Source organism: Diadema antillarum, unplaced genomic scaffold, assembly GCF_040938485.1.
Source record: "Diadema antillarum isolate AM-2024a unplaced genomic scaffold, OU_Dant_1.0 seq00000160_RagTag, whole genome shotgun sequence".
NCBI lineage: Eukaryota > Metazoa > Echinodermata > Echinoidea > Diadematoida > Diadematidae > Diadema > Diadema antillarum.
The window spans coordinates 28,598-52,773 of NW_027271231.1; the positions used below are offsets into that span (position 1 = coordinate 28,598).

Sequence of the window (24,176 nt, forward strand, 5' to 3'; positions counted from 1 at the left end):
AGCTACGTGGTCATGGAAATTGGGTGTTTTTTCAATCTCAAAAACAGTTTGGGGGTAAAGTTACATCGTCTACAAGATATCCAGTTTTGTTAACTATAGCTTCTTAGCTTTCCGTAGATATCAAACTTGTCATATTTCTAGATTCTCTATAAATTTCAACTTTAAGGGATAAGAGTCCTATGCAACAGGCGTCCAATTCTTCCATACAGGTGCTTGGATTTGATGCGCGTTTGGCATTCCTGTGAAGAAGTTTCTCAGGTTTTGATTGAGGGGGGCTTCCTCTAAGTGAGTTAGGGGGTCTAATGGCACTCTCATTCGAGCTGCATGAGATTGTTACCAAATGGGATGGCCTCATTTGTGGTCCTACATAATATTCAGTAAAGTTCATATTTTTGCTGCTATAGAAATCCCAAGCGGCTTCAAGTTATCATTGACAGCTGATGTGGTTTTGACAACGGTAAAGGATAGTTCTTCTTCCGTAAGAATGGGGAGGGGTGCTGTGTGGGGGAAGGGGGTTGGTGAGGTAAACTTTTCTCGAGTCAAGTTTGTCGCATATCGGGAGTATGGACAAGAATGTTCTGAGAATGAATGGGAAGTCGATTCGGAACACGATCGTTCACTCTCCGTTCAGTTCCCGGCACTCGTCCGTGGTGATACATTGGCAATTGTTCAGAACTCTCCCAGCCGGACATTGGCAACCCGCGACGTACTGACTGCTGGAGAACGGACAGCTCGTTCCTTGTGGGTCCCCACAGGTCGGTCGACATGGTGGGCCGTAGTCATCATAAATCATGGTCGGCGGACAGGTCAAGTCTATAGAACAAACCACAATTAAAAAACGGACGCATATATCAATAACCCATGAGAACAACTCTCGACGTCCTCGGACCCGTGGTATCTGTTCATGTACGACCACAATTATCATGTGTTCCGATATTCTTTTTGATCTCGCCATTGAGACGATTTTTACCGTGTAAATCGCGGTTTATGTTCGATTGGAAATGCGCTATCACAAAGAAGTGTGTATTATCTTTATCATTGTCATTATGAGTATTACATGTATTATCATTATTGTTATTATTATCATTATTATTAGTACTACTCCTACTACCCCTATTTACAATACTACTACTACGACGACTACTACTATACTAATATACTACTACTACTACTATTACTACTATTACAGCACAAATAATTTTCTGCTTTCTTTGCAAACTTTGCATCCGTTGGTATCCATTTGTTGCTGAACCTGGCAAGAAAAAAAATGCAGAAATGAAACCAAGCTAAGCCAAACCAAACCAAGCCAACCAATTGACGTTCACGGGTTACTTACGGCACGCCGTCATGGCGCTCCAGTCTTCGATCGTCACACCGTTGCGCTCGCATTCGTTGGCGTACGCGGAGATGGCCTCGCAGTGACACGGCTCCGTCACTCCACACGTACACGCATCCTCGATGCACAGTGCCAAGTATGGTGTGGGATCGACTCGCTCGTGACACACTGCAAATCGCTCGTGCCGAAACACCCCGCACTTCTCCCTCGCCCGGCGGAAATCTAGGTAGTTCATGAGCCCGCAGGCTTCCGCTGAGATGCGTCCAAATTTCAGAGCGTTTTGTTGAGGTCGATTTTCCACTGGCCTGCAGTACCTGTTGAAAAACAAAAACAAAACAAAACATTGACCAGACGTGTTCCAGGTGTAATCACGTCAGACGGTGGAGTTCATCTCTTTCAAATCAAGTAAAGCAAAGAAATAACATCGGTGATTTCTATTTCATTCTCTCCTGTTCCTTCTCACCATCTTCCATTATCGCCAGCCCTTTCTTCTTTGTTTTTCTTTCTTAGCATCATCTGTGTACATGACCATGTATGTTTTATTGTATAAAATAGTTTGTTTTGGTTATAGTTGAGTAAGTCGATAGTTGGCTGATACTGCTTATTTACTTCTTTGTGTATTCAATGTGGCCCAAAAATATTAAGTTCGGTTTACTGGGGATCCTCCTGTATGGCACTTCGATTTTTTGTTATTACATCTCTGTTCTCTGTCTAGAATTAGAATGATTTGCTTACCTTTCATGTGCAAAATAGCCATGAATAACGATGAACCATGTGTATATTTCCGAAAGTGATCATAGTTGATCACTTGTACCATGCGGAAACAATAAAAATGAAATGAATACAACGGCATTGCCAGGAGGTGATTTTTACTCATAATAATGGTAAAATGAAAAAAATATGGAAAGATAAGTTTGTCTTTTCACTCATTACGCATGACTAATGAGAAGCTTGATTCTCGGTTGTCGATTGGAGCCTTAATTGACGGTAGGAAGAGGGAGATGAAAATACCTACTTGTAGCCACCGATTTTCCAGCTGTGGAGAAGCTCCCTCGTCGTTTGGCTAGTGATCAGCTGTCTGGTCAACGTGTCGTCCTCGGGATTCCCGTTCATATTCCCGCACAAACCGCACGCCTTCGAACTGTGCTGCGACGAAAGATGCACACTAACCCCCCTCTCAGAAGACCACTCGACGAACATTCCTTTGTTCGTTGCAACTAAAATGTCCGAAGGTCCTCTTGAGTTTATCTGTACAGTCTGGGGACTGTCGTGAAGATATGGCAGGGTCACATGCTCACCGAAGACGTACACAGTACCGTCTGCATCTATTTTAACTTCTACACAATCGATATAGATGAAGACGACCGGTTGATAAGTCGCGACGTCGTGACTGTCTTGACGGTGCTCGACGTGCACTTCGAAGTTAGCCACCCCACTGCAGTCCTGGGTGAGAATGTAGCGACAGTTTCCCATCTTTCTGAACGAATATCCGTCGAAAGTGATGAATAGGCCCCGACTATCCACCGAGCACGTGTTCAGTTCTAAATGAGGGGACATGAAAATAAATAAAGGCTTGGTTGTCATCACCAAACACACACATACACATATATAAACACACACATACACATATATAAACACACACACACACACACACACACATGATACACAAAGAAAACTGCTTTAACGTTGTATTAAGCAGTCTCGTGATTAATTCAACTTTGCTTAACAAAACCATACCATCACTCCGGATCCGCAGAATATCTGTAAATTATCATGTAATCACAGGTATAACTAGTAGTCACAGCGATTTAGGTTATAGTGCTGTGTTGTCTAACGGAAGGCTTGCAGGAGTTTCATGTGTTCTTTCACATCTTTTTTGACAATCCTTCGATAAAAGCGTGTAAACTTGATGGCGTGTTCTAGACCCGGATAAAAGTCTTTGTTAAGTAGTATAGAGCCCATAATTTCGTCTCCTCCACATACCATAGATAATATTGTTTCATTTGTTTTTCTTCTGATTTTGTTTATTACCTGGCAGACATGATGTGCAACAAGCACCCGGAAGCCTTATTTCCGTCTCTTCCTATATTAGGAGGGGAAAATTGTAAAATTAAAATCATAAGTTACATCTGTGTACACAGCCAACTTGCGGAACAAATCTCCATGTAAGAGGGGGGGGGGGGACACTGGAGATATTTATGGCAAGGATTGCAGAATGATAAGATTTAATAGCAAATATTCTGCATTAATTTCGCATTTTTGTGAGCCAAACGAGTACTTTATTTTGACGTCTCTTGATATCTCGGTCTTTCCTTATTTCTTTTGATTCATGAGAACAAAAATGAATTAAAAAAGCATAAGTAATCGCAATTGTACATGTTTAACATTAAAGTTAGAGAATGAGCCCTCTGCTTAGAAACGGAGGAAAACAATAAAGATAAAACAAAATGATATCACTGGTAAAAAATAATTTATTGTGTAATAGCTTAGGTGAAGGTAGTAGGACTTTAAAGTCTCCCATTGACAGACATTTTATCTACATTTCTATTGCATTACTGACAAAAAGACATCTACCGGAGAGGGAATTGTGATGATTAAAATCAAATATTCAACATTAGGTTCTTTACAATATTTAGTGGACAAACCGATGAAAGACTTATAATTTTACTTCGCATATCATATGGTTGCAGCAGATGGGAATGTTTTCCTAAACAGGTTTAGCTCTAAATCTCGTTTCAAAAAAAGACAATAAAATTCTAAATGTCACTCATGATCTCACCTGGGAACAACTTATGGATGGACATTCCCTCGGGGTACACTGAGCCTGTCCATTCTGGCAGACACACGAATCGCAACCAGAATCCCATGCTGCTCCCCTCTACATCGAAATATAGGCACAGACGGCAGATACACAGACATAGCATAATGTAATGCCGCTGAATGATGGTTATAGAGTAAGCTATGGGCCTATTCGACCTTGCAAATACAATTTCAGAGTACTCATAGCTGCATTTTGTAGTAACATTACGAGATATCAGAAACTTGAGAGTGATCGATCAGAGTATGAATTATCGATTACGCGATTTTATGCCTACGTCCGCGAGGATGTTTCTGGTCAGAAACATGTGAGAGTATAGTGAGATTTGAATACTACGCTGACACTGAAGTAGCCTCCGTAGAATTGTTCGTTATTTGAAACACACCTATAACTGTATAATTTGGATCAAGTCCATTAGAGGAAATTTAGAAAAAAAAAGTAGAAACACAAGAGTAAAAACTCTTAGAAAAATAGAAATATAGCTGTAAATAATTTTCTAATGTTTTTATTTTTTTCAGTTAATGGAATGTTATTCATACAAATTTTAATGTAAAACGTCAGTTGACTGATTATCTATATTCGCATGACTTCGTAAAGGGTCTCCAAAGATGATAGCCAAATTTGGACTTGGGTCGTTCTTACATGCAGGTATTCAATTTCAATATTGCCTGCGTTATTGATGACATTGAATTCCTTTTTCCCTTCCCCAGTATAAAGAGTGCATAGTCTGGGCTGCTCAATTTCAAGTCCACTTAAAGTATGGCTCTTAGTTTCCATGAAAAGATGATCAAACGAAATACAGGTAAAGAGAAACGAAATGAGATTATGAAGCTTACGGAACCAGCAAAAGTTTATTCGTAGTTCGATGTGTGTTTCTGGTATAAACTGCTTTTAGAACGATAATGACGATATGCTTTACGAAAAATCATGTAACTATGTTTATTGGATCATTTCAATATATTATAATTCAATAAGGATCATTATGTATCAGTTAAATACAGGTGGTCTTCCAGGCGTGTTTTCATCGATGTTCGTTAAGAATACTGAAATTCATTCTTACCCTAAATACGAGACAAATTCTTTTCATATTTCTCCTGTACGGACTGAATCTGCTCTATAAACAATATCTACCACAGGACCTAAATTCGGAATGACCTGTATAGTGAAATAACCCTCCAATTTCAGTTTCTTAGTTCATTTAATCATAAACTCAAAATCGCTCTTCTGAATTCATATTGATAGTGTTCTGCATGGACTTTCTGGCCCGAATTCAGGAAGGTGGTACAATTGAAACCATTGTTTAAACCATGAACAACTTAATGTATGAAGCGCCAAGTGTCGCACGGCCTATTTCGTTACGAAATCAGTCATTTCGTCGACGAAATGACAATCTTGTTGATGAAATGGAACATGAAAGGAAGCAGGTTAACAAACACGAAAAAATCAATTAAGTAATATCATCTATGTAAAAAAATTTATAACTGAAACGCCCGACTACGGGAAATCAGTCTGTGTCGAATGTCATGGTAAACATATTAAAACACAGAACTCACCGAATAAAAGGTGCCTCGGTGTCGGCAGAAACTGGTATCTAATTGACAAAATCGAAAAGAAAACACAATTTTAGACACAAATGTTTCATTTTCCCTCCACTATGGGCTTGGATTTGACAAGCGGCTGCACAGACAGTCAGGCGTAATGTATTTGAATGCGTGTCTACCACTCGAAAGTTGAAGTTGATCTGACTTCGTTTATATAAGATAAGTATTAAAGGGGAAGTCCAGTCCAAAAATAAGTTCGTCTGATATAAAAAGAGTAAAATCTTACGAGTTTCAGGGTAAAAATTTGACTGAAATAGGATGAAAAATAAGGAAGTTATGAAATTTTGAAGTTTTGCTTATTTCTGCAAAACAGTCCTTTTACAGTCGATATGAAAATGCAAATGAGTGAGGTGACTATGTCATACCCTCACAATTTTCCATTGATTGTGTTAAAAGAAATGACGAAAATTCAATGTTTCTGTCACTGAAGTCTGAAACATGATGTTATTCTGGTTGAATAACTTCAGAATAGTGATCCGATAGATGTATCAGGATTTGAGCCTCGGGCATAGTTGCGTTTGAATGAAAAACTGGAAATTTCAAAATGTTATGTGCAAACAATATGGCAGTTGTGAGGGGATGACATGCTCAATTCACCATTTGCATATCCATATTGACCGTTCGAGAACTGTTTCCTAAAAAAATAGCGAAAGTTCAAAATGTCATAACTTCCTTATTTTTCATCCGATTTCGATCAAAATTTTACTGTTTAACTAGTTATATTTCACTCTTTCTTATTAGACTAATTCATATTTGGACTGGATTTTTCCCCTTTAAAAAATGTTATCAAAAATATTTTTGTAGATATTTTGAACAGGTCTTCTACACACAGTAAAACAGGAAAAAATGAAACGTTCAAAACATAAGTAGGCTCTAAACATAAAGGCTTTTATGGTGATTGTTAATAATTCTCTTTCTCCCCCTCTCTCTTTCTCTCTCTTTCTCTTTCTTTCTTTATCTCTCTGGGTGTAAAATATGTAATATAAAATGCATAATATATAAATGTATGAATATATATTTATGTGTGTGTGTATAAATATGTGTGTGCGAGAAGATGAAGCGTTCAACGGACGTAGCTAGTTCAACGTGGTTTATTGATATATTGATACAAATTACAATGTACTAAACAATGAATAAATGAAAGACTAGTTAGTTTGTCCTGCTCACCGATGCATGTTTTGCCGTCATCCTGCAGGGCGTATCCCTCACGACAGGAGCACTGGAACGACCCGGCTGTGTTCTTGCAGGAATGCTCGCATCCTCCGTTGTCTGCCAAACACTCGTCCATGTCTGCTCTCAACGATGGGAATGGATGAGTGTTAATTCCAGCAAAAGAAAGAGGAAGCAACACAGAATTGATACTCACCATAGCAGGGACTCAAAAGTTTCTCGCGAGTTGACACTAGCAACAAGCTCGCCAAAACTCGTGACTACAACAAAATTGGGAGCTGAATTACACCTAATATATAGTGCTACTTCGTCAATGATGATGATTCGTCTCAAAATGATGTTCATATAAAATCTGATATGATTTAACAATTACTCGTGATCACAAAACAACCCAGGTAAAACACATTTTTAATTTTTTTCTTATCACACAAGAGATCATCACATTTTTAAAGATGCCAATGTGACCATGCCTATCATTTCATATCTGAAAAAAAAGTCCAAGAGTAGATTATCTGTTTACATTCCAAATTTGACAAAAGGAAGGTCAGCTGTGCTCGTGCTCAAACAGTGTCCTACTTGTCCGAATATAAACACTTAGAACTGTAGAAAGGGGTAAATCAAACGCATGCACAATTTTAACAAATTACCCCCCTTCATTTATTCTTTTATGTGCCGCATTCTCCATGACGTGTGAACATAATCGACATGCAGAAGAGAACGAAGCTGATAAGCACGTATCTGAAAATGTGAAATGCGAATAAATGGCAACTGGCTCCTGAATTATAAGCAATTGATTTGATACACAAGTGGAGTATCAAAGAACCACAGCAAAGCATATTTCGTGGTTAAGAATTGTTGTTGTTGTTGGGTTTTTTATGTGAAAAGGAGAGAAAGTAGGCATTGTAGTTCTCACCGTATTTGCAAAATCTACCCGTGAAACCGGGTCGGCATATGCACGTTGCACGCCCATCGAGTAGAGTGCATTTGCTTTTGCGTTTGCATTTGTGGTTTGCACAAGCTGTAGCATCTTCACACCGTCGGCCTAAAAGTCAACAGAAAAAAAATCATCGTCATAACAATATAAACACCGGCATTTTTCATGAATCATAAAGAGAGTGGATGCGACGGTATATATGCCGAGTAGCACTGGCGTAGCCAGGGGGGGCGATGGGGGCGGTCGCCCCCCCCCCCCCCCCTAAGATTTGGACCGGGGATTTGAGAGGCGGAAAAAAAAAATGCGTGTATACTGTATGCATGCACATACATTTCACTCAAAGTGTGCACCAGATCGTTGAATTTCAATTCAAAATATGCAAAATCTCTCGTGCTTGGGAGGGGGTATCCCCCTCCCAAACCCTCCCCCTCTGTGCCTCTTTCCCTAGCTAAGTACACTTTTTAGATTTACAAAAGAAATTCTGAATAATTCTGAGTGCACAAGACGTATCACTTATATTCCGAAAACTGAAGGTTCCCTCATGTATAAGGGGAATTTCCCCTTTTAATCGACCCTTTCCTCCCTCAGCCCCCCCCCCCCAATCAGGTTTCTTTTTTTTTTGGTGATTTCCCAAATGTTGATTCCATCAAATATGCGTATACGAGATATCTCAATTTCAACCTTAAAAAGATAAAAGCTCCATGGGAAGGGAAGGGAAGGGTGGAGATAACACTCGCCCACGCCTTCTCCCTGCTCGCCCCCCGCCATGCAAAGAAGTAGACTGTGGCTATACCCAGATCGCTTTATTTCAATTCTAAAAACGCAAAAGTTCCGCGAGCGGGAGGGGAAATCCCCCTTCCCCTAAGCTCTACCTCACAAGACTTTATACATACGCACAGATGGTGCACATTCGGAATAAGAGCTAAATTCCGTGATTTTAACACTTCGATGAAAAAGTATCGCACCAAAAATTTGCACCAGATCGCGGAATTTCAGGTCTGAAAACGCAAAATCACCTTCGTGTGGGAGGGGATATGCCCCTATCTACACCCTCGTGTGCATGCTTTTTCTGTTTGATTGCTGAACAGACAGCGTTCATGATATTCAGTGTAAGAATTAATACAAGAAGACTAGTGTATTCATATTATACTATTTCATAGGCAAATTGTTCAATAATAATCTACACTAAAATATACTGCAACCTTAAACAAGTGGGACTGTTTCAACTCGTTAAAACACGCAAAAACATGCATCAAATTGCACCATTTGCAACATCAAAATGCAAAAAGTTCTCACCGTGGGAGGGGGACACCCCCTCCCACACCCTCCCCTACCCCCTCGCTCGCTCCGCTCGCTCGGGTTTAGTCGTGTTCATGATATTCAGTGAAAAGAATTAATACAAGAAGTGTATCTAAATTATACCATTTTATAGGAAAATTGTTCAATAATAATCTACACTAAAATATACTGCAACCTTAAACAAGTGGGACTGTTTCAACTCGTTAAAACACGCAAAAACATGCATCAAATTGCACCATTTGTAACATCAAAATGCAAAAAGTTCTCACCGTGGGAGGGGGGATACCCCCCTCCCACACCCTCCCCTCCCCCTCGCTCGGGTTCAGTCGCGTTCATGATATTCAGTGAACAGAATTAATGTAAGAAGTGTATTTAAATTATACCATTTTATAGGCAAATTGTTCAATGATAATCTACACTAAAATATACTGCTACCTTAAACAAGTGGGACTGTTTCACGTCGATAAAACGCGCAAAAACATGCATCAAATTGCACCATTTGCAACATCAAAATGCAAAAAGTTCTCACCGTGGGAGGGGGGACACCCCCCTCCCACACCCTCCCCTCCCCCCTCACTCGCTCCGCTCGCTCGGGTTCAGTCACGTTCATGATATTCAGTGAACAGAATTAATGCAAGAAGTGTATTTAAATTATACCATTTTATAGGCAAATTGTTCAATAATAATCTACACTAAAATATACTGCTACCTTAAACAAGTGGGACTGTTTCACGTCGATAAAACGCGCAAAAACATGCATCAAATTGCACCATTTGCAACATCAAAATGCAAAAAAGTTCTTACTGTGGGAGGGGGTACACCCCCTCCCACACCCTCCCCTCCCCCCTCGCTCGCTCCGCTCGCTCGGGTTCAGTCACGTTCATAATATTCAGTGAAAAGAATTGATACAAGAAGTGAATCTAAATTATAACGTTTTATAGGCAAATATTGTTCAATAATAATCTACATCAAAATAAACTGCTACCATAAACAAGTGGGACTGTTTCACGTCGATAAAACGCGCAAAACCATGCATCAAATTGCACCATTTGCAACATCAAAATGCAAAAAGTTCTTACTGTGGGAGGGGGGACACCCCCTCCCACACCCTCCCCTCCCCCCTCGCTCGCTCCGCTCGCTCGGGTTCAGTTGCGTTCATGATATTCAGTGAAAAGAATTAATACAAGAAGTGAATCTAAAATATATACCATTTTTATAGGCAAAATTGTTCAATGATAATCTACATCAAAATGAACTGCCACTATAAACAAGTGGGACTGTTTCACGTCGATAAAACGCGCAAAAACATGCATCAAATTGCACCATTTACAACATCCAAATGCAAAAAGTTCTTACCGTGGGAGGGGGGACACCCCCCTCCCACACCCTCCCCCCCCCCCTCGCTCGCTCCGCTCGCTCGGGCTCGGTCGCTTCGCTCCCTCGCAGACTAACCGCCCCCCCTAAAATGAAATCCTGGCTACGCCGTTGCCGAGTAGGCCTACACATTTATTGCTCCTTTTCTCGGTATCGTAATGTTGTATCTCTGCCAAACAGTTTAAGAAAACAAAAATTAAACAAACAAAAGTTTGGGGTTTTTCCTTGATATTCATTGATTTCATTCAAATCATTCATGAATTAATCCAATCTGGGTGTAACATTATTAAAAAAAAACCAATACAAATACAATTCAAAACACAATCAATTTTTCAATTTATACTGCAATTAATCTCTCTTCAATATGAATAACTCATTTATCAGTCAATCAATCAGACAGATACAGACAGACAGACAGACAGACACACACACGCAAACACACATTTTTTTTTTTTTTTGTTAATCGATAGGAGCACACTGGTAAAAGTAGGTGTGGCTGTGGACCCTTTTGACCCCAATATAGCAAGGGCAATAAATTAGGACGGTAGTGATGTTCATCATAATAGTAGTAGTCGTAGTTGTCGTATAGCAACGAAGATAACGATGATGATAAAATCGTAGAAATGATAATAATGATAACACCAATGATAGCATATCAAGTTAGGCCTTACTACCATAGCAGCAGTATCAGAGTTACTTCCAACAATGTTGCCGACAATGAAATAAACGATAATGATGGAAATGAAAATCAGAAACGGAAGTAAAAGTGAAAGAAATTGGTTCGAATTCAGCATCATCTCGCCTGAAAATCCCATGGGACAGAGACAGCCATCGCCCCGTGGAGTACAGCTGCCCCCATTAAGACACTGGTTGTCGGGCAAGCAGGGTATCGCCAAGTTTTCGCACGTCGGTCCGTAGGTACCGGGCGGACACTTGCAGGAGATACCGTCGTGCGAATCAACGCACGTGCCGCCATTTCTACAATAATCGGGTGCCGCGGCACAGTCATCAAGTGCTATTGAGAGAAGGGTGCAAGATATCAGAAGACGTGAGACATGAGCAGTTGATTGGCTCAGAGATGACACGTGACCATGCATTTATTGTGCTGATAAGGGGATGTTAGTACTACTTTTGGTTTAGTGTGAATCTGTATGCTTATCGAGTTTAGCCATTTACATGTCATTAATTTCTGAGCGGTCTTGTGCTATTCACATTACTTTAGAACACTCCATGAATTGTACGAAGATGTTCCCACATTTGACATTATAATGTCACGTTTGATGTCACATTTCACAAGTGCCCATGACCTGTCACAAAAAAGGGGCATGATCATACCAGAGAAGTGGACCCAGCATGCCTGTTGCAAATCGTCATTTCATTGAATTCTATACCTCAGATATGGAGTTGTGCAAATCACTCTTGTGTGTGATCATCAATATGAAATTAGTAAATAGTGTGCAAAGTTGATGTATGACATCGATTCATAAGTACGATGTATGTGCTTGGTTCAAAACCTGTCCAAGTAAGATTGCTATAACATGTTGAGCAACTTTGATATTTTCAACGGATTGATGGGTACATCACACTAGGTGTTTCTATCACAGATGTTCAAAGTAGATACTGCATATTTAAGCTAGTGTCAGAACAATAGGTCGTAGTTTTTCAGACAAGACTGATTTCGACAAAACAGTTCTTTGACATGACTGCAAAAACAGAAACGCGAACAGACACGCCACGGGATCTTAATATGTTACCCGAGCACTGTCGCGATGGGCTTTGGACCCGGACCTCGCCGTTGATTCCCGTCGACAGCTGAGCCCAGGACAGCACATTGCCGGTGGAAGAACACGAAGCGTTGAGATTAAGAATCTCGTCCAAGTCCATGGCGTAGTCCCACATATTAACCTAATGTGCGGAAATTACATTTGGCATCAATTGACTGAAGCAGTAAATCAGTAAAAGCGTTTAGGTATTTCGGTATGTAATCACGTCAGTATTCATGTGATTTCGTTAAATTAGCATGCTGTCTCATAAAATGGTTAATGTACATCTTCATCTTCAACGTGAGAACGTCAAACCGGCTGTTTAAAATAAGAAATATCTCCGAAGATAAACAAGCATTCAGCATGACGTAGTCCCACATATCAACCTAATATGCGGAAATGACATTTGACATCAGCACTTTACAGAAACACTAAATCAATATGTGTTTCGTTATTTCGGTATGTAATCACGTTTGCATTCATGTGATTTCATAAATTAGCTTGATGTCTAATAAAATGGTTAATGTACATCTTCATCTTCAACGTGAGAACGTCAAACCGGCTGTTTAAAATAAGAAATATTTCCGAAGATAAACAAGCATTCAGCACGCGGAATTATTTAAACACACAGTGAAAGGTAGCAGGAAATGGGACAATGAGTTCAAAGTCATGAGTTCTTAAAGGTCGGTCGATCCCATGTGCCCCCTTCGTTTGTAGTGGGGAACATTACAATACTTCATGTTGTCGTAGTAGAAGGAGAATAAGAGATACTGACTAATTTCTACAAATCTTAAGTTTATTCCATGCAACGTACACATTAGTATTTAAGAAAACTTCCTCTTTGATTCAAGGGGGCTCCTTTTGAATATGTAATCAAGATTGCAGTGAATCATTCCTTGCGATGTTGGGTAACTCTTCCGTTTGTTACAACGATACAGAAATCAAGATGAACAGCTAAATTTGGTGTCTGTGTTTTAAGGAGATATCAAGGAGTTGGAAAGCTGCCCTGCCCCATTTATTCGAGAACCACCGTTTACGTAACGAATTGTGTACAGGTTTATCACTGCTCTCTGTGTCTTTGGTACAAACACGGCCGAAGAATCTCGACTAGAGTCGACCGTTACCGATGAACGTACGCCTCGATGCACATAATAACCATTATTCTATGATAGGTGCTACCCATGAACGATATTGGGTCTTCACGTCACATATATGGCAAGCCAAATGTCCATAAATCGAAAAAAAAACCTATGTTTTCGAGAGAAACTCCATTTTTTGTGATAAACTTAGTGTTTTTTAGTTTATCGACCAATAAACTAGGTTTTACTGGCAATAAACCACGATAAACTCAGTTTATCACCTTTATGAGACATTTGGCTTGTCATATGATTACGTCCCATAAATTGAAAAATTCGGATTATTCACTGATAAATCAGTTTATAGGTAGATAGATTAGGTTTTCGATATAAAACTTTATCATGATAAACTCAGTTCTATCAATATATATATATATATATATATATATATATATATATATACTATTATGTATCTGGTATTGTCGACCGATAAACTAAGTTTTCCGTCAATTAGTTAAGTTTATCGATCTTAAAACTCAGTTTATGAGCACTAAACCGAGTTTATTGCCGATAAGCTTTGCTTTTCTCCTTTACGGGACATTTGGCTCGCCATAGAAGTAAGACATGATCCCAAGGGATGTTTTGAGGGATAACGAATATTTCCTAAGTTAATGTATTCACCTGTGTAATCGCTCCAAGGAATGACTCTTTTGGGACGTACGACCCGTTGTAACTGTCCTGCTCCTGCCCGACGACAAACATGCCACGCCCCCTGATAGGTCTTTTACTGGAGAGCCTCTTACCAGATGTCTCTAGTCTCCCGTCCAGATAAAGCGACCACGCCCCTTTATGATTCGACCAGGTGACGGTGATGAAATACCAGCGGTCATCTCTGAGAGAGATATTCAAGAGATAACACGACTCTGACCAATTTTTACAGAAAAATAATCTCAAACACCAAAAATGTATTTCCATGCAGGCTTATTTGGATGTCAAAGCAAGATGTCTCTACAATCTTAATGCACTGCAAACATGTGTACGAAAACTTAAGACCCTTGAAACTGAAAAATACGAAACATAATTAACATAGCAGCAAACGATTTTACCTGTAAGTATATATAATATATTTGTGCTAAATGGTCTTACCTAATGTATCCGTGCATAATACGATTTTGAAACAACCTATGATGTGATTGACTTCAATTTAAAATCATTCTTGACATGGCAAGCATGCAGCTTACTGATTCGCCGACACATAGGTCGCCACACTTTCCCCGTTCACGGAGAGGACGAAGTTGTTGTAATCTTGCAGCGTGAGGGCGTTGTCAACATCCTCTTCACCTTCCGCCCCTCTCACTGCATAGGAAATTGGTGTACCAAAATTGACCCGGTCCGACGTGCGCATCCAGAAGGCCAATGTGAATTCGAAGAGGTCTGGGAGGACGCCCTCTAATTCTGCTCTATTCACAGTTCTCACGGTGTCAAAATGAAGATCGTAATCTGACGAAAGTACTGAAAATAGAAATGGAGATAAGACAGTTTGGTCAGCCAAAATACTTGTTCTGAAATGTTTCTTCTTCTGAAGTTTTTAGTAATGAACTTCCTTTACTATCATGTAGAATAAAATTGTATTATTATAATGATTGGTAGTAGTAGTAGTAGTAGTATTCTACAGTGTAATAATAATAATTATGATAATTATTATTTCTATTATTATTACCATTGTAGTAATTATTGTTATTTCTATTATCATTATTATTATTATTATCATTATTGTTATTATTATTATCACTATTACCATTATTAATCATTCACTTATTCGACAAGGTAGTGACCAAAGGATGCATATCATAACCATTACAAACATAAAAAAAACAAGGATGAACATTACAAAGGGATACCCTATACTGTAAATGTAACTAAAAATGTAAATGAAAAAGGAATAGATGGTGACGACATGTGGGTTAGGGTGCACAAAATTATGGTTATTAATTTCTCGAAGGGCTAAATACTGTCGTGGTGTCTGATAGTATGTTTCATATGTGACCGTGCATCACAAAACGAACAAAAAGTCGCACACACTGATTTTGTGTGAGGACTAAAATGAAAGATGAAACGGGTCAAACGAGCCGATCTTGACTTTTTCATATTTTCTGAAAGAGCAAGTCTTCTTCTACCTTATGCTAAAATTTGGGATCATAAAATGGGCAGGCAAGTGTGTTTTTAGCAGTTCATCTCGAACATTTTTTGGCAGAATAGTGTGATTAAGTATTTCTTTAGAGTCCCCTTTTCATTTCTATAAAACCTTGTGCACACTTTTCATTTTCAACTCCTATAACTTTTGAAAGGATGATGCCACAACTTTGAAAGTTGGCATTAATTAAGGACAGAATGTGTTATAGAAGGCATGCTCGATTTCAGTTTAGTCTGATAATCCCTTCATTGTTGTTACTCCAGTGGTTTAAATCCTGTTTTTTGTCCCATTCATCACACAACCAGCACCGCTTGGTAAAGATTAAGCGCTTGAACAGACACTGTACTTCAGAGCCTCTTTTCTCAGTTCAACTTTTCCTGAGTGTGTGCTTTCTTTCAAATATTTAGATAGGTTAGGAGAGTCCATTTGAGTAATACATCATTTTAAAGCTTAAGGTCTGCTCTTTCAGAATATGCTCATAACTAAAATTTCATGTCTGGCGACTTTTTGTGTGTTTTGTGGTGCACGGTCACATATAGTATTGACTTCAAAACAGCTTGGTCCAATCGTTGTTAACCTAATCGAGAAATGCAACTATATCAGTGGGTATAGATTTTTCAGTGTTTGATACAAATATATTTCTTCAGGGATCATCATTATGCTTCTACACATTACTTTATATACTTTCAATGGCATTAGCAGTCCTTCATTCTGTTCCGTTAATTGCTATTCATCTATACACACACACACACCCACACACACATATATATTTATGTATATATATATATATATACAGATCACAATATTCAGTTAAAAGTCAAAGATAACGAAACGACTCTGCGATTCGTCTTCAGTAAACTGTGATTCGTCACCCGTAATTAGCAGACAAACGTAAACTGTGAGGCAACATACATTACGGCACTTAACTGTATTTGGCATCGGGTATAAAATGTATACAGGTTCTAATCATGGCTGCCTGTCACCTTGGCCTCCACATGAATACTTTTCGTCTCTATACTTTTTGCAACTGTACCTGTTTGGCAATGAACGCCATCAAAACCAAGTGGGCAGATGCAATGATAATCGTTGATGGCATCAATGCAGATTCCACCATTTTCACAGGTGACATTTCTTGTATGGCATTCGTCGATATTTACGTCACAGTTGTGACCTTCGAACCCAGGGGGACAGGCGCATGCGTAGCCGGTGTTTGATGAGGAGCAGGTAGCGTTGCCGTAGCACGGTGATGACACACAGTAATCCTTTATTAACTCACAGTAACGACCAGTGTATCCTAGCGGGCAGCAGCACATGAAGTTCTGCGATTTCAATGCAAAATATAAAGTAATTGATTTCACAAAGCTGCGGTGCCATTGACACGTGCAGCAAAGAAAGAAGATTCGGTGAAGTACAGTAAATCTAATTGTATCTATGCCCAGTTGGCGTACTGTACCATAACGGTTTACAAACTATAAAAATCTGTAATCTATTGGGCTTAAATGCATCGTTCTCTTTAGATAAGCCCTTCTTTTAGAATGAAATACGTGACTGAACGAAAGTACTTAGCTTTTATAGACAAAAGTATTTAACATGCAATATCCCACATCATTCTACCATACTTAAACCTGAACATGCCCGGTGTCTACTTTAACTTTGACTTTAACTACATGGTCAGCGTAATTCATGGTAAAATGCACATTAGAAATACAACAATGAAGATAAGTCTGTATTATAGATTGGCCCCATTCTTCTACTAATGTAACACAGACGACATCCGAATATTAAAATGAGATTTTTTTTGTGAAGACAAGAATGTACAGCCTCCTGATTTGAGAGCAATCCTTACCGACTTGAGGTCTATGCAGGAGGCCCCATTCTGGCAAGGATCCGATGCACAATCAAAGAGATTAATCTGGCAGTGTTCGCCGGTGAAACCGTCCTGGCAACGACACGTGTAGGAGTCGATCCCATCGACACACGTTCCACCAAAGCGGCAATCAGCTGACCAAATAAGTAAGCAAATGCAAAAATGAGGCAGGCGTTTTTAGCATAAAAAGACTGAGATACTGCCCGACCTTGATTACCCGGTCATCTTTTATCCGGACCTCTCTATCATCCGGTCGTGTTCACGCTGTGAAAACGAAAAAAAGAGTGATTTCAATCTCAACTGGAACTCCTAAAGACTCACAAGATGTACCTACAATGTGATTTTAAGAAACTTTGGCAAATTCCAGATAATTCAACCCTAACTAGGCCGGGCTATTTAGGTAGTTGATAGAGCCGGGGGGGGGGGGGGGGGCTCCCAGGCCCCCCCCCCCCCCCCCCATCCAGATCTCGGCCGTTGACCGCGCGATCGCGACGTAAATTGGCACACACATTGCCTATGATGTAATCTAAAATACCATGAAGTTAATTTTTTAAAAAAAAATCATCATTTATGCTAAATTATGCTAATTTATGCGTGATGATGCATAAAGTCAGACTATTGGTATAAATCACAAAATAAAGCTCAAAACAGGCACATTTTTTGTGTAAATATTCTTTTTCGTGTCCTTAGCAAATGTAATAAAAAAAATTGTGATATCAGAAAAAATTCTTAAGTATTTTATTGTTTTTTTGAATTTCTTATGTATTTCTTTGTTTTTTTTACTTTATATTTTTCATTGTCTTTTCGATGAAATTTGTCCGCGACATCGCTCCGAACAAGAAAATATGTTATTCATTGATTTTAATCAATAAAACACCAAAATAATCATGCTTTTATGAAATTTGCCAGTAAGCACAGTTTGCATTGAAATTGTACACGAATTAACGTTTTTGAGCAATTTTTGGTCTGACATGCATGTACATATTTATGCGTAACTTTGGAACCGCGCGCCCCGGCGTCGCAAATTTGGTGTCAAAAGATGCAGGAGACTCGAAAGAAAAAAGTCATGAAATGTCGCGGCGATAGCTTTTTGCGCTTGCGATACATCGCGCGGAACGTCGAGGGGGGGGGGGGGGCCTCGGAGTCCCCCCCCCCCCCCCCCCCCCGGCCTAGTTAGGGTCAAGTTATAATAGGCTAGAACAGAGTTACATGACTGTTGCGATGAACGCTATGTACCAACAGCATGTATAGCAGTATAGCTACTACTTTGTCGGTAGCTGCAGGCACATGTACATAACAAAACATTAATTGTCGCATATCAGGCCAGATTGCTTATCCGGACCGGCGGCAGTCCCGACATGTCCGGATAGCAGAGGTCGGAGTGTATATAGATTAGAGATTTTAATTTTTTTTCAGGTACAAGAGTGAATAAACGGCCTAGAATGCCAACACACTATAGGGCTTTTTACACTTGTGTTTCTTAACCCCGGACTTTCTCTGACCCAGGACTATCGTTAGTCCCGTACCAATTTTTTCAGCTTTTTACACTCGCCAATTAGTCCCGTACTATCTCTTGTCCGGGGCTAAGGAGAAAACTGACCTTTTTACACTCGTATTTCTTAGCCCCGGACTTTCCAAACCACATGAATATTCATAATTACGCTGTGTACTGTACACGTACACGCACGCACCGGCAGCACTTGATTGCCTCGTTTCTGATTGGTCAGTGAGGGTCGGACTTCGTCTCCGTCGCTTAGCCCAGGATTATTTTTTCGTTCTGTTTACACTCACTTGCTTGGCACCGCAATTGCGGTGCTAACCCCTGCTATTTTGCAGGGCCAGATAGTACCGTACTATCGGTGGGGCTAGCCCACTTTGGCAAAAACGAGTGTAAACAGAAAGTGGGCTAAGGATAGTCCCGTACCAACGGTGGGGCTAAGGCCCCCCCTTAGCCCCACCGATAGTCCGGGGCTAAGCAAAAATTTACAAGTGTAAAAAGCCCTATTGTCATGAATGCATGGAAAGAACTATAAATGTTTCTGTCATTGCCACAGAGAGAATTGAATTAATACTGGTAAAAGCTTTGCTATTGCACTGCGCCTGAGAGAGAGAGAATAAAGGATACTGCCACCCTAACATACAAAATTTGACTCGGATGGTGACCTCAGCAAGGAAGGGAAAGTAACTGAAAACTTGTAAACATGCTTGCAAAACTGTAATATCATCCTCATTCCTGGGATTAATAGGAGAAAAATTATTCAAGAAATGAGAGTTCTTTACGCAATATGTTGGGCAAGGTATTTGTGTCGATGTGCGCTTGTGTAAGACTTGCGTTTGTCTGTGTTACTGTGTAAGAAAGTGAATGTGGATACAAAGAACGGATGAGGTCGATATGTTGTGGTATGACTTTTGAATGAAAATGGCTCTCACCTCCAAGGCAGTCGTCGGCATCGTTCTGACAGTTGACACCGTGGAATCCCGTAGGGCAACTACACTGGTAGCCGTTGACTAGATCCAAGCAAGTGCCTCCATTCAAACACGCGTCGTTGTTGTAGCACTCGTCGATGTTTACCTCGCAGTTCTGGCCGGTGTAGCCGGGTAGGCAGGCGCAGTGATACCCCTGTGGAAGATCCTCACACGTCGCTTCATTAAGACAGGGGTTGCGTCCGTTGAAGTCACACTCGTTGATAACTGGACAGGGCGAGTTGGTTCATTGAAAACGAATCATTTCAGCACGACGGGATAAGCGTATGTGAGTGTGATGGTGTAACTCACGTGTCCTTAGTCTGATATTTTGGGAAGTGGGTTCATAATCCACTGGCACGATATTATCTACTTGTACATCATGTCAATGCAATGCATTTCAATTCGTTCCTGATAAATAAGCCCGATATCTGACAAGAGAAGATATCTATTACCTCATCACACGTGTATTTCACTTCAATTCAGATCGATGTCAAACAATATTTAAATTGTATGTGCATTTACAAATTAGAAGAAACGAAAAATGAATATTTGAGAAAAGAAACAAAGAATCCTAGCGGAATTTGAATCGGTAAATATCTAAATCAAAAAGATTAAACAGACTAGCATCGTTTTCTTCAAACCTTGGCAATATTGAATAGCATGTGCTCCAGCTTTGTGAGTGAATGTGCCATCAGGGCAAGGTATGCACTCCGTCTGTTGGGAAGCTGGTTGGTACGAGCCCCGAGGGCATGGCGTGCAAGGGGCAAAGCCGGTGAGAGACGTAGAACCTCGTGGACAGATATCTGATGATGCAAAAGAAAAACAGTTTGATAACTTACTTCTGAAAACCCGTCCTTTTTCTATAATCAACCACCCGCCAGTTACTGTTTTGAGCGAATACCTTATTACATTATGACAACTTCAAATTTACCCGTTTAATTGTAAATATCAAGTAAGAATTAATCTCGCATCAGCATCTGGGAATCTACAACCTACAAGCAATGCTTCTATGTAGATTCCTCATATTTCACATGTTAAATTGTCTTAAACGCTGTACTTGACAATTCATCCATGCATTTGTATCGTTATGTTTATGGTTTAGTTATTTATTGAAGTGTGGAATATGGAACAATAAAAAATAAACGTTTTGATGTAAAGTCAAACCCGCCCATAATGTGGCCACCCACGGGGGACTGAAAAAAGGCGGCCGTTTATATTAACAGGCGACTGCCATACACAGGATCTTTAACATGGCTTTTTCTCTCGGGGGAATTGTTTTAAGTGACTGTATACGGCAGGTGACCGCTATTGGCAGATGGTAGCTAAGGCAGGTTTGACTGTATGTCATATTTTTGTCTAGTTAAGTAGAATTTAATTTCTTTCTTTGGTTACTCTCATTATCTCCTTTCCTTTCCTCTTTTCCCCAAATTGTTTTTGTTCTTGGAAACGTTTTACTAAGCGCGTGACAAATACAATGTATTACTCTCATAAATACTATTATCAGTGTCAGCATTATTGTTATCATTTCCATTCTTATCATAATCATTATGAGCATCATAATTATTGAGTGGATTTTCTATTGATGCTGCTTTCATTTTTATTGAAAACAAATACAGAAACGACGGCTACCTTACGACGTTCACATTTTGCTTTCATTGTCGGCGTCGCTTGTACCCCTTGATAAGATTGTACCCCTTAATAAGAGTATCCCTACAACTAAATACCCGAAGGCACCCGAGTACATTGTATGGCATGACGGTGTAAACCCAAGTATATAGATTTTCTCTGATCTTAAAATATTAATGATTACCAGGTCTATATCGGAAAAAAAAACACCTTCGAAGGATCCGGAAAAATCTAACAGGTAGAGGATTAAAAAGGGAGAGACGGCTTACGATTAATTTCGATACTCCTTAGGGCCGGGACATGATTTTGAAGGCAGATCTAAACAACGAGAGCAAAAATGATCAAGAGATTGCTACTGAAAATCAGGTTGAGAAGGTGATTAGTGTTTGTTACAATATGCGATATTCTATTTGTATTTTTCCTTTATCTTGCAATACATAATTTTAACTGTGTGTGATTTTTATTTTCCGGTATAACTTTATCATCATGCCATATATTCTCAATATCACTCTGGACTGACCCCTATGTATATATATATATATATATATATATATATATATATATATATATATATATATATATATAAGTTGTGTGGTTACGTGTGTGTGCGTGTGTGTGTGTGTGTGTGTGTGTGTGATGGAAGTGAGGTAATTCATCAGCGTAGATACTCTCCACTTAGAGTAGCCATTTAATATGGGATCTTTCTTGGAGATGTGATTATCTTGATTATTTAATATTGCCGTAATGATAAAAAAAATTGCATAAGCTCCTATGTGGAGACATTCAAAATGACATTCAAAATGACATTGTACTGTACATGTATATCTAATAATAATGTTTGAATTGATTAAGATGTAAGTAGGAAAGTCTTGTATGTCAGTATTGTCTGGGGCAAATTATTATTTTTTATAGGGTCCCATTTTTTCTCTTATTTTCTTTTTTTCTATTTACAACAACAACATCAAGAACAACAACATTAACAACAAAAATACACATTTTGCCACATTATGTAGATAGCCCTGTACGGGACTGACTCTAATGGGGGTTTAGTTATCATGCCGAACGAAAAAAAAAAGGCAAACCATTGGGAGCAGTACCTGTACAGTGATCCATGGAAGAGGCACCGACTGTCCAGGTGGTTAGACCATCCGGGCAGGCCATGCAAGACGTGCTACCGCGATGCGGCTGGTACGAGCCCTTGGGACATGCAGTGCACGATTTGATTCCCGTCCTCGAAAAGGTACCTGGCTGACACACGGCTGCGGGATACAATTTGGAGGAGACATTGGACAGGAAAATAATGATTTTATTTCGCAAATAGACTAGCCAATATGGTGGTACGAAGTGTACGTCGAAATTTGAGAGCCTTCTTCGAGAGACAGGCTTGGTAAACACATTTGAATGATTATAAGCATTTGATATGAAATCAGGCCAGACAAAATATTATTTAGACCAAAATTTGTTACTAAAAGCAGGAAACGTTTTTCCAGGAGCCTGCCATGATATGATATAGTAACAACTATATTCCAAGTACTGACACGCATTCAATGGGACAATGAACACTGAATAGATTGTTTATGAGAAGAAACAAAGAATACTCATAAAGTACAGTCCACTGAGAACTGGCCTATTATCATTCCTATTTCACAGCAATAAATAATGCCATGGATTTCTTATTGAGTGTATGTTCAGATGTTTGCATGATGTAAATCACTATTTGCGTTTCGGTACACCGCTGCGAAAATATTCTGTTTCTTCTTTTTTTTTTCCCTTTTCCTTGAACTGCTCAGCAAACGGCCGCTGGCAGAATGATAACGACCTAGTATTCCTTTTTCTACTGAGCTGGACAACAATCAAGATACTTAGTGTTGCAACATTACGCATGATTATAAAGGGTTGTCATGGAATGGGGGGGGGGGGAGTTTCGACATGGACACTGGTAATGATGAATAGTTTGATGAATATTTTTATTAAGATATCAGCATCATCCTCGTATCCCGGGGACTCGTCTTGCGAAAGAAAAAAGAGAAGAAAACGCCATGCATGTTCATTGCAGTCATGTTCAAGTCTCTGTTATGAGGAGAGCATCACGATTCATATGCCTTGGTTTCAGGCATTAGTTATTCCCTTGTCTTTGGCTTGTTTGACCTCTTAGCATTATTCTCATCTGGAAATCATAAAATTGATTTAAAAAAATGATATCTACAGAGCGACCCCCTTCATGTGAACAGCATTTTAACTTTCTCTATTGTTTACATTAACATGGAACTAGCTGCTATATTGCATTTGGAAACGCAGCCTTTTATTTGTGTTGAGTGAATATTCGAATGAATCAACTCTAATTTCTTCCCAACCTTTGCACTTTTTAGCCGTTCTGCTTCCCGCTGCGGCCGTTGAAGTTCCCTCGGGACAGCTGAGGCACTCAGTCCGACCGTACTCGCCTTGATAAGTTCCCTCGGGACATCTCTCGCAGGTATCAGATGTCTGGTTGTGTCTTGTTCCCGGTGTGCACGGCACTTTACACACGTACACACGCACACACACACACACACACACGTGAGCAAAGCACAACAACACACAAACACAAACACACAGAGACGCAAGCAAAAGAGAACAGGAAAAACAGATGATTCATTTTTACTATTTCTACAC

General features: G+C 39.6%; 1 protein-coding gene across 1 annotated transcript in view; it reads right to left on the reverse strand.

The window, feature by feature from the left end:
• Positions 1 to 596: 596 nt before the first annotated feature.
• Positions 597 to 24,176, reverse strand: part of LOC139727928 (sushi, von Willebrand factor type A, EGF and pentraxin domain-containing protein 1-like) — a 66,886-nt gene continuing 43,306 nt past the window's right edge. Inside the window, exons 15-30 of the mRNA XM_071638900.1 lie at positions 23,879 to 24,008; positions 22,622 to 22,783; positions 20,540 to 20,701; positions 19,863 to 20,123; positions 17,412 to 17,566; positions 16,599 to 16,884; positions 14,613 to 14,883; positions 14,053 to 14,263; positions 12,287 to 12,437; positions 11,380 to 11,547; positions 7,839 to 7,967; positions 6,923 to 7,045; positions 4,116 to 4,214; positions 2,352 to 2,877; positions 1,337 to 1,650; positions 597 to 813 (exon numbers count right to left, since the gene is read on the reverse strand). Coding sequence (XP_071495001.1) covers positions 617 to 813; positions 1,337 to 1,650; positions 2,352 to 2,877; positions 4,116 to 4,214; positions 6,923 to 7,045; positions 7,839 to 7,967; positions 11,380 to 11,547; positions 12,287 to 12,437; positions 14,053 to 14,263; positions 14,613 to 14,883; positions 16,599 to 16,884; positions 17,412 to 17,566; positions 19,863 to 20,123; positions 20,540 to 20,701; positions 22,622 to 22,783; positions 23,879 to 24,008 — 3,345 coding nt within the window. The 3' untranslated portion in view covers positions 597 to 616. The remainder of the gene's footprint in view (positions 814 to 1,336; positions 1,651 to 2,351; positions 2,878 to 4,115; positions 4,215 to 6,922; positions 7,046 to 7,838; positions 7,968 to 11,379; positions 11,548 to 12,286; positions 12,438 to 14,052; positions 14,264 to 14,612; positions 14,884 to 16,598; positions 16,885 to 17,411; positions 17,567 to 19,862; positions 20,124 to 20,539; positions 20,702 to 22,621; positions 22,784 to 23,878; positions 24,009 to 24,176) is intronic.